Below are 10967 nucleotides of genomic sequence, written 5' to 3'. Positions count from 1 at the left end.
ATGCTCTCTATCACAGCACAACCCACATCATCCTCTGTTCGACTCCAAACACCCTGAGTCTTTCGCAAAAAATAAAGCCGCCGCTGGATCCTGCTGCACACAGAATTCACACGCACATCCCCGGACAGATAAGAATCAATATGTACCCCCAAGTATCTGTCTAGTCTGTCTAGCCTCTCGGCTAACATTGCTGGCTTATCATTAACCCAACCAGTAGCACCTTTGGCAACAATACAACCTCCGCCAGCTTCTCAGTAATATTAATGTCGTCCTTAATCCTGCTGCAAATTTTTGGCACATGTGCCAGGCAAGCAATTCCCATTGGACTAAAGGTGCCATCTTTGCATTTGGTATCTAGTTCTTCTATGGTTTTAGCTTGGTAGCATGTGGATGTTAGCATTTCACCTAAAGCCCTGCTGTGGCTAAGTGCAGCCTCACAGAGCTGTCGACTCTTAGTCTTGTTGTACTTACGAGTTGCTTTTAATTTCCCTTAACTTTCTGATGTCTTGCACTGTTTTTCACGCTTAGAAGTGAGAATAAAGTTGATGTCAAACATCACTGATGTCTTTATAGAGTTCCCCACATCCTTTGGTGTGTTAAACTCTCCCTCTCCACCAGGAGACACAGATGTATATGGCTCACTGCTCCTCATTCAGAAAGTTCAATCTTATAACTCTAGTTTCTGTGTTACCCTGCTTCTGTCTTTGCAGCAAAGTGTCTGTTCCAGTTTCATGCGGCGGAGCAACGTTGCTTTGTTTGAAACTGTAAGGCGCTGTGCAGAAGTGGCCGCAGCTGGTCGAGTCCAGACTGAGGCTTGTGGCAGCGACAGGCAAGAATACAGACTTGAGGTCGGAGCTTGGACTACGACTCGAGCTCCATCATACTATAATTATCACGGTTGCAGTTGCCAGGCCTGTGCTCATGCATTGGCCTCATGCAGCCCAGTGTTGTGTCTGCCTGCTATGCTGCTGTGCTGTGTTTGGGTCAGCGAGGTGCTACGTGTCCACCCTGGTCGGGCCCAGGCTTAGTCTCCAGCCATGGGCTCTTATGAGGCCTGACAGCCTGTTTACCTTGGACGCCATTTCCTTGACGTTTCTGCATGGTTTGGCGCTGACTACCAGTTGATGGCTGGCGGCTTTATTGAATTAGCTCTGCAGCTACAAAGGCAGAGAAGAGAAAGGAGGGACAAAGGAAAAGATCGAAAAATGAGCAAAAGAGCGAAAGAGAGAGGAAGAGGTTGTGAAGTAGCCTCAAAGCGATGCACCTTTATTTTTCAAAGTGTGGTTTATGTTCTGTTTCCTGACGTAAACACACATTAACCTATACAAAAACACAAACACAACATAAATCCTGGTTGCACTTAAGACACAAGCCGGAGACTAAAAGGGCAAACACGTGCAAACACAGCTGCACAGAGTGGAACAGACGGATTGGGAAATGTTGGCCACTGGATCGGCTTCAATATAAATGGCCTCTCCTATTGGTTCCCCGCTGCACCACCTCCCTCAGTGGGCCCTGTCCTGGTGGGATGCCTTGTACAAACTGCCTCAGGGCAAATATCACATACCATATTAGAACATACTGACCCGAATCTTTAGAAAAGAGTAGAAAGAGGAGTATTCACTTAAAACAGCATATCGAGAACCAGAGGTAGCTTTATCCCCGTCCCCCGATGATCTGAGTCTCCCCTCAGGTTAGATACGAGAGGAGATGAGATGCATGCACATGGACACAGTCAAGTTTGACACACACACACACACACACACACACACACACACTTTTGGTAGTATGCACTGATGCATGCATGTTCAGTTCCTCTGCTCCTTTTCTCATCTTCAAAGAGAAGATCACAAGGTGGTTTTTGCACACATGAAGGCCTCTCGGGGCTTTCTTGAGTATGAATAACGCCATTGTGATGAAGCCGTCTGTAAAATCACGAGTCGGTATGGATCGAATGTCAAAAGGAGGGAAGATATCCCACGCACGCCACCTTTTCTTAACGTGCATCGCCGCAACTCTTGAGAGGGATTATCGCGTCGACTTCATCGGCGCATTAAAGCCCCGATGTGTTTTATGTGATAACTAAATGAATAAATAAAGCAGTTAATGAGAATAAAGTCGCACCCTGTGAGAGTTTTGCCAACGCGTCATGTCGGCTCCATCGGTTTCCTCATTCCTCTCGTGGCACCACTCAAGATGTGCAATCCTGTGCGAGATTAATCCCCACCGTTACTCTAATCTCCCTCTGTAACAGGGTGAGATTAGGGCACTAAAATGATATGGTGGAGCACATTACCACATAAAGATTACTCATCTGCACATTTATAATCCCCTTTGACTTTGAGTAGTGTTAAGGGAGCAAATGTGATAAAAGGCAGCCCTACATTTTAAATGCGTTCTATTTCAGGAGAGTGAGAGACCCCCTTTTTTTGAGCACAGCTTCGCCGCAGGATTTCTGGCTGTAGGGTAACCATAGTGAGAACGCCTTACCTTTGATTAATTAGCCAAATGAGCGCTTTGTTGAAGACGTTGAGGTAGTTAATGAGCCGTAAAGCAAGGCGTCTGCGCCCAACTTTTTCAGACAAAACATCCAGTAATAGACCCCGGGAGAAATCTTTGCTTTAATGTATTTCAAATAAAATGGAAAACATATGAAAACATATGCTTTAAGCCACAGACTCTCTGTAATTATAACCGGAAAGCAGTAACTGACACAGTATTTTATAGCTCTAGTATAAGAGTGTATTTTCAGGTATTTTAAAGAAATAGTTCAACATTTTCTCTTAACTTTCTTGCAGAGATTTAGATGAGAAGACTGATGTCTGTGCGGAGCTGGAGCCAGAAGGCGATTAGCTTAGTTTAGCATACAAAATGGAAGCAGGAGGAAACAGCCAGCTGTCCGAAGTTTAAAAAGTCTGCGCACCACTTTCTCTAAAGCCTAAGTTAAATGTTGCATCTTGTCTAACCTGTGCTCAAACAGAAAAGTAAAAAACGAAGGGTTCGTTATGCAACGTAGCAAAGTGCCTGCTCTGATTTTTACAGAAAAAGCAACACTCATCCCAGAAGGTCCCACGAGCCTTCTCTAAAAAAAGTATGAAAAACAAACAAACAGAAAATAAAGCATCTAAAAGCAAAAACACCTCCTCTTTAACTGGCCTACAACAAAACAGCATGCTTACTAAGAGTTAACTCTGATGTGACAATTGAAAGCACTCTCACAGGGCTATCTTTCCATTAAGAGCTGAGGCTGGGAGTTGATTAGCCATGGAAATGAGGAACCAGCCGGCCCGGCTCGGTCAAAAGTTTAATAAACCCTGCCTACCGGCACCTCTTAATGCTGCAAATTAACATCTTGTTCGTGGTTATTTTCTTACTTTGGAAAGAGTCGAGCTAACTCGCTAGCTTCTCCCTTTCCAGGCAGCTGAAACTCGAGACAGTGCAAATGGCTGATCACAGTTTCCCAGCCAATGGCATCTTCAAAATGTTTGTTTTGTTTTTGATATTCAGTTTACAATTAGCTTATCCAAAACAAACAAAAGCAAGCGGAAAAAAAAGCATATTTGAGAAGCTGCAATAAATCAACGTTTGGCATTTTTGTTCCCGGATAAACAACTTCATCCCCCGTAAAAGCTGTTTATTTTAATTTCCATCCAAATCCCTGAAGTCACACATTTTTCATCGGCTGATAATTGGGATGCACTTGAGGGACCCCTAATTGAAGTCGCGACAAGCGTCGAGCTCCGTGTTATTGAATGTTGATTTACCAAGTTATTTCACTGATTAAAAAATTTGCCACAATCAGACAAATCGCAGAGTGGTGTGTGATTTGAAAACAAGACGGCAGACGCAGTTTGATATTAGGCCACAATGTTTATTCAGTAGTGTTGTTTCAACTTATAGGTACAATACTGTCAGCTTTTGTAAGACTAAAAAAAAGTTACCATTACAGTCATCCATGCTCACAGAATGCCAGTCAAGTCGTTTACACCCCTCCTGTGTGTACACACCTGCCACATGCTCGCCATGAGCAAGTACATTTTCCAAATGGTAGGCACTTTGAAGGTTTAAAACATTTGTGAATATACATTTATATATATTTATATATCTTTTCATATACTAATAAGCAATTGGACTCAAAGGTCAGGTCTCTAATAGAGAGAAAATAAGAACTAAAAGAGTGACGAGAAAAGAGAGAATGAGGAAACAACATGATGTGGCCATGGTGGAGGGGGGTGGTAATGAGAGGAGGTCGGGAGTAGAAATACTGTGAGTCTTTGGGTTTTTCAGTATAGTTCAGTACCTTAATTTTTATGACGAGAACGGACAACAGAGACGGGGAGGAGGGGGGGGGGGATAAAAGAGGATGGAAGTGGACAACCAAAAGGAAGAGGAACACGAGGGATGAACAGCTTCATGTGGGTGGTGTGGTGGCGTTAGGAGTTTAGACGATGTGACAGCATCTACTGTATCTACTTCACATTACTGTACAGCTGAAAAAAGGCAACTTCACAAACTCGCCGGACAAAACGTGTGTGTCTCCTCGGAGCAAGTTATGTAATGTTTAAAGAAAAAAACAAGAAAAGAAAAGAAAAGAAAAGGAGGTTTCAGTAACTGTTTCTTGTCATGTGACCGTAACCTGTGCTTTCATTTGCTGTAGCTTTGTGGCTTTTCCCCCCTCAACAGCCATTTTTTGGCCTTTTATTCAGCTTAACTCATTTTGGGGATGCAAAATGGCATCAAAACGATGTAGGTTTGAAACCTGGTAAACAACCTCATCTTTCAGCAAAAGCTCTTTTGAATTGCCTGCACTGACCACTTAAAAAAAAACATGAATAGCCCTCAACGTGTCTTGTCAAAGACTATTCAGACGTAACACTGGAGTCTTACATTTTCTGTGCAACCTTATTTATCAATCCCTCTGAGAGAAACTAGGTTTCCAAAGGAGGAGGAGGGGGGTGGGGGGGATCTGGTGCTGTTTGCTGCAGAGGTATGTGCTCTGCATGTGGGGACTCGGCCCTGGCATGGTGTGTTTGTGTCCAAGCAGTAGCAGGCCTTCAGCTAGCAGATCTTTGGGCCTAAAGCATCGACACTGGGACACGGACAATAACACCGGGCTACCCGGGTGGCTCCATACAGCTGAAAAAGAGAGTGAGTTGGGGCGGGGGGGAGGTTGGTTGGGGGTTGACAACTCGACTGGCCGTGCTCCAATCTGATTAAAAAGAAGGTGGGAGGTAGGGAGGGAGCTTAGGGTAAACAGAGAGAGGGGGAGGAGATGTAAGGGTGAAAGGGTGCTAGCAGAGTTTGGGTGCTGTCAGTAAACTCAAGGGACAAATCGAGAGGGAGGCGGCTATGGGCCAAAAAACACCAAAAGCCACGGAGAATAAACTTCACCCCAAAACACTCTACGTACACGCAAAGCTGCACGACAGCAGTGGGAAGCAAAAGCAGTGATTGTGCAATGTGAACGAGAATGCATTTAAATAGAAAAAAGAAGTTGAGCGAGACGAACAGAAGCGAGATTTGTGATTTTTCTCAAGCCCTGACACACTTTGTTTTTGTCTTTTAAAGACCTGGTATGGAAATTAAACGCTGTCGAGAAAAGAAAAGAAAAAGGCTACACTGAGAAGAGAGAACAAACAAATAAACAAGACATAATGAAACGCTCACGTTTGACTAAAAAAACTGATGTGAGAGCAAATAATAAACATTGTAACCTGAAGGGAGAACATTTACATTGACCGTTAACAGCGTTAATATGAAGACCAAAGAGCTTCATCAAAACTACAAAGGCAATTTTTTTTTTTTTAACATCAGAGAAAAGATAAATTAATGTAATACACCTTTAGAGATCAACATCAGACATGCTAGGACAAAATAAAAAGAAAAAAATGAAAGCAGGATTGATACAGAATAATTATATTCAATTATTTCCACTTTTAAATTTTTTTTCTTTACAAATACCATACTGCTACAGTTAAAAGTAGTCAGCGACTAAAAACAGCTCCTCTGACAGAAGACAGATGCGATTAGTTTCCTCGCCTTTACAGATCCTGTTTTTATTTTTTCAGCCTTTTCAAATAATACACAAAATGTTTAAATACACTGAGATTTGCCATAAAATGAGAAATGCTTGGTTTTCATTTAAAAAAAAAAAAAAAAAAAAAAAAGAAGAGAGAAAAGGTCTTAATTACAATACTCTATGCAAAAGCTTTCCTTTATGCTATTTTTCCTTAATCAACTTGTTTCTTGTTGTGTTTGAACAGGTTTGCTGTTGTCGACTGCGTTTTTCTCGACAGTCACTCGCGATGTGGTCGTTCTGATGACGGGGCGGGCCGGCTTCTATGCATAAAACTCCTTGGTCGGGGCCTTCTGATAGGCTGCGCCGGAGGGTTTCCTCTCTCCCAGGTCGTAGCTGCCCTCGTCCTTCTTCCTCATGCGGTAGACCAGGAGGAGGATGAGGAAGATGGCGAACAGGAAGCCGATGACTCCGCCTGCAATAACGGCTGAGGGCAGAGAGACAGAATGGAAACCATCAACGCTCAAAGTCTAATCAGCGTGACCTTAACGTGAACCGAGCGCAGGATGAGTCTGCTATCTTGTGCAATCAATTATGACAGTTTATTTTAGCAACACTATCTGCTATTGATGCAACACATTTCAAAACTACCGATGCAGCTCCCCTGCAAATGATCAAAACTGAGCGATTAAATGTGGTGCAACCAGGTGGCAACCATCAGCTGGATGCACTTACTTCATGTCAATTGTGAAACCCTCAATTTGTCCCGAGAGATACAAAAGTCCATCATTTTCTGTGGTTCGTTTCACCTCGTCTCACATGTATCCTCTTGGCGAGAGAAGTAAGTGTTCAATTTAGGGGGTATTAAGGCTCTGATCCTTGATTGGTACACAGAGCCACGTCGCCTCAAGCGTGGCTGATTCGACATGGTCTGTATTCCAATCACCGACTGCCGACTGGGGCTTAAGAGGAAGAAGCTGATGGTATTGGTTCCATTGCTTAACAGTCGGGCGAATAAATCCAATGGAGACAAACAAACAACAACCATTCCAGCGTGGCTCGAGCTAAATCCTATTTCGGTTCCCCAACTGCCGGATAAATCTCATCGTAAGGCTTCAATATTGACAGCGACGCAGAATAACACAAAGTCGAAAAGGGTCCTTCATTTCTGATGGGTTTTTCTGGCTGGATGATTAGAAAAAAAAACTTCAGGAATCTTTTTTTAAGATTTTATTTGGAGAGTTTGCAACAAAAGATAAAGTATTTTGGTATTGGTTTTTTCATGCTTCACCACCACAACAGCATTTTTGGTGCCTTATATTGAAAATCCATGTGGGCTGGGCTTTTGTGTGTGTGTATCCAGATATTTATGAATGAGACTTTTGTATGGGTATAACAGCTATTTAGTATTGCACTTCCAAAATATCAGGGGACTCACATTAGACAGAACTACGGACAAAACTGTAGCAGCCGCGGCTAATATTTCCTGACTTTTGGTCCCAACCGTGGGTGAAGTTTAAAAAAAAAAACTGGATCCTACACTTCCCACAATGCATTTCAAAAGTGTCTTTCATTAAACGTACCACATCTTCACATCGGCGTTAAGATAAAAGATAATGATAGTATATTCCCAGATTCGACAAAGCGTTTTCTCGAGCTGAGCTGAACTATGACGAGATAACTGATCTTCATTAGTAAAATTAGCAGAACGCCCCTTTAATTCATAATTTGGAAACACTGCATCCAAGTGACAGAGCTTGCTTAATGTGATTTGTCATTTCCTAAGTGAATCCTTGAGATTGCACATCCTTTCTCATTAGCCAAGTCGCCATCTGTTCGCAAATTAACTTGAGTGATTTCACAGTTTAATGTTCTGACGAGTTTCTTAGTTTGGCGAATTAGGGCGTGTGTGTAGGAAGAGATCGGACGGTGAGGAGCAACAGATGCAATGTCGAGTTGTGCAAGTTTTGAACTTCGGCCATAACCAGGACGGCCCACAACAAGAAGAGAGTGGACACGGCCAGAAGAGGCCTACTACGGTGGTGGTGGTGGGTACATTGGACAGCCATGTTTGTGTCAAAGTGTCATTTTCAGATTCATACTTTAACTTTACGTTTTACTTTACTTTTACGTTTACTTTAACTTTGGATATCTACTAGAAATACTTAAATTTTCCACATATTTCGGATACTGTCCATTGCTGCAGCCCCTCTATTCACCCTCTGTCTGAACGGTACGTTTCAGCGCCTGTCTCTTTAAGGCCCGCCTCCCAAAAAAATCCCAGTTTGCTCTGATTGGTCAGCTCTCACAGGCCTGAACAGGCACTGCCCTCTCTGTTCCGGCATCAGGTCCGGCAGTGTTTTTGCAACCATGGACGTGCCGGGGACTGTATCGTTGTGACATCACAACCATACAGAAGTCACGATGGCTCATTTAAAGGCACAGTTCCTGAAAACAGGCTGTGTGCATTTCTTTGTAAATTGAGGCAAAAGACATGAAATTCTCGCCATCGTATGTAGGTTAAACTTTCTGTAAAAGGACTTATTGTAAACCAGTTGGCCCACAGTGGTGTGACATCAAGGGGAATCTGCATAAATCCACCCAGGCTGTGTTAAGAAGCACCCCCCTCCAGCTTTGACCCCGACTCTCCTCACTAATGCTCCTAACTCACCACATGGGCTTATTTCACTCTCCTTCCCAATTATGCCTGTATGAGGTTCTTTATAGCTTCCTAATCTCCTTAAGGTCTCTTCTGGTGCCACAATCTGCCCCGTGCTCCACTTTAGGTTTCAACATGTTGACTTGCCTCACGGCCCCATGGGTAAAGATCATGGCACACACCCAGCTGCCGAGCTCCGAGAAGCAATGCAGAGCGAATAAATGAAAATTAGATTATGGGCAATTATTTTTATAGAAGTCATACGGGAGATGAAGAGTAATGGCTATAATCTAGAGGAAGGGTAAAGAGAACGAGGTGGAGAAGGCGAGAGGGGAGAGACAAGCTGACATGAACCTTGTATAGGAGATTTACATTTTTTCATCCAAAGACTTTCTACCGGCAATGCAATTATTATTCCATCACGATCCAAGAACAATATGCAAAAGATGAAATGAGACGATAACTAGGAGAGAGATGTGAGACTGTCCTGATTTGTCCTTCTTGATGTTGTTTCTGCATATTGCCAGCACCAGATGGATATCACAACAAAGTAAAAAGCGAGGTGCCAATCAATGTTTGCCTCAGACACGCAGGGAAAGAGAGACGGCATCAGAGTATACAGTGATTTTGAGTCCGATAATTTCCTTTTCCACCCTCTTTCATGTATTCAAAGCGAGCAGCAGACACACTTGAATCACCCACAATTCAGTGAACTCTACAAGGTCCCACAGAGGGACACAGATGGAGTTTATTAAAAGTAATTATTTTGAGAAGGGGATCAGGTGGGAGATATGAGGGAAATATTTCAGCAATTTTCTGAGGCTTTGCTGCTGAAATATGCCAGAAATGTTGAAACATATATGATCTAAATAAGCCCAATAAACAAATAATTTATTGGTGCGGCATCAAAACTGACAAGCTACTTTAATTTTGGAAAGAAATATGAAAGGAATGGTTCCACATTTTGGGAATTAAGCTTTCCTGGAGAGTTAGCATGCTACACCTCGGTTGCTGTGTTTCGCTAGAGGTTATGTTCCTGGATGTCCGGATGTAGTGACTTCCTTCAAGTTGTGACACGATTGCTGCTAGGCTAAGCTAACCGGCTGCTGGCAGTAGCTTCATGTTTGCCATACAGACGGAAGGATATCAATTTTGTCATCCAACGCTTGGCAAGAAATGTAAAAAGCACGTATTCCAAAATGTGGAACTAGTCCTTTAAGGTAGCATTCATCATATCTGCGCTCAGCTTCATGAAAACAGATCACTGCCTTTGAAAAAGCATCTACCACAGAACCGATGTCTAAAATATAAACACAAACTGGAGTCAAATTAATAGGAAAAATACTGGATATTTTCTTGCAGCTTATTATGACACATACCTGCCAACACCTCTGTCCTCTGGAAGAGGTTTTCAGTGCGGACCTCAACGGCCTCCTGGGGTGAGCCGGGGGCACTAGTCGTACTAGTCATCTGGTTCCTCTGCATGTCCTCTGTAACTGGCACTGGTGCCTGCATGAGGAGAAGGAAGACGGGAGCAGGAAAGAGGCAAGAGAGGGGGGAAGAAAAACGATTAAGGTTTCCTTATTGACAGCTGACTTTCACATTCTGTCCTCCAATATTTTTTGTTTGCGTGTTAAGAGGACTTGGGTTCATTTGGGTGTTCTGGTGTAATGCCTAAATTCCTTTTTAGACGAAAGAGATTGATATTTGTGAGTTTAACAGGAAATTACAGACAGTTAGCTCAGCTTAGCATAGAGACTGGAAATGAGGAAACAACTAGCATGACTTCAGAGGTAACAAAATCTGCTCAACAGCACATTATTGCTCAGTTATTAACAATAATATGTGGTTGTTTAAGCACGGGATGAGAGTTGCACGTGCTTTATTTAACGGGCAGGATAAAGCCAATCAGAGGCAGAGTAGGGCGGTTTCATGCAGAGCAAGGTAGTGTGATCTAAAATAACGCTGCTACAGCAGCTACAGCTGACTGGAGTGTATATATTTTATAATAAACATATATAAAAATATATATTTATATAACGCCTGTTACGTAGTGACGCATGTAAGTTGCAGAGGTAAAGTGCTCGACTCCAAACCAAACGTTTCAGGCAGTGCAGAAGCAGTGTTTTCTGTGGGAGAGAGTAACTCCCTTTGGCGTGGACTTTGGGCTTTTTCACTCTGCAGAACTTTTACATGTACAAAAAATGCCACATAACAAAAACCAAAGAAGCATAATATGACCTCTACAACTATATTTTTCAGTCTATCTAACGAAAGAGTGAGGATCGGACT

At 42.9% G+C, this 10967-nt stretch overlaps 1 protein-coding gene across 1 annotated transcript in view; it reads right to left on the bottom strand.

Moving 5' to 3' along the window:
• Positions 1-3857: 3857 nt before the first annotated feature.
• sdc2 (syndecan 2) overlaps positions 3858-10967 on the bottom strand; it is a 47132-nt gene continuing 40022 nt past the window's right edge. Inside the window, exons 4-5 of the mRNA XM_084378753.1 lie at positions 10055-10184; positions 3858-6503 (exon numbers count right to left, since the gene is read on the bottom strand). Coding sequence (XP_084234879.1) covers positions 6340-6503; positions 10055-10184 — 294 coding nt within the window. The 3' untranslated portion in view covers positions 3858-6339. The remainder of the gene's footprint in view (positions 6504-10054; positions 10185-10967) is intronic.

The sequence above is a fragment of the Pagrus pagrus genome, assembly GCF_965226575.1.
Source record: "Pagrus pagrus genome assembly, chromosome: 17".
NCBI classification, from domain to species: Eukaryota; Metazoa; Chordata; class Actinopteri; order Spariformes; family Sparidae; genus Pagrus; species Pagrus pagrus.
Note: the sequence above shows the minus strand (reverse complement) of the source record. Positions and strands in the feature narration are given on the sequence as shown.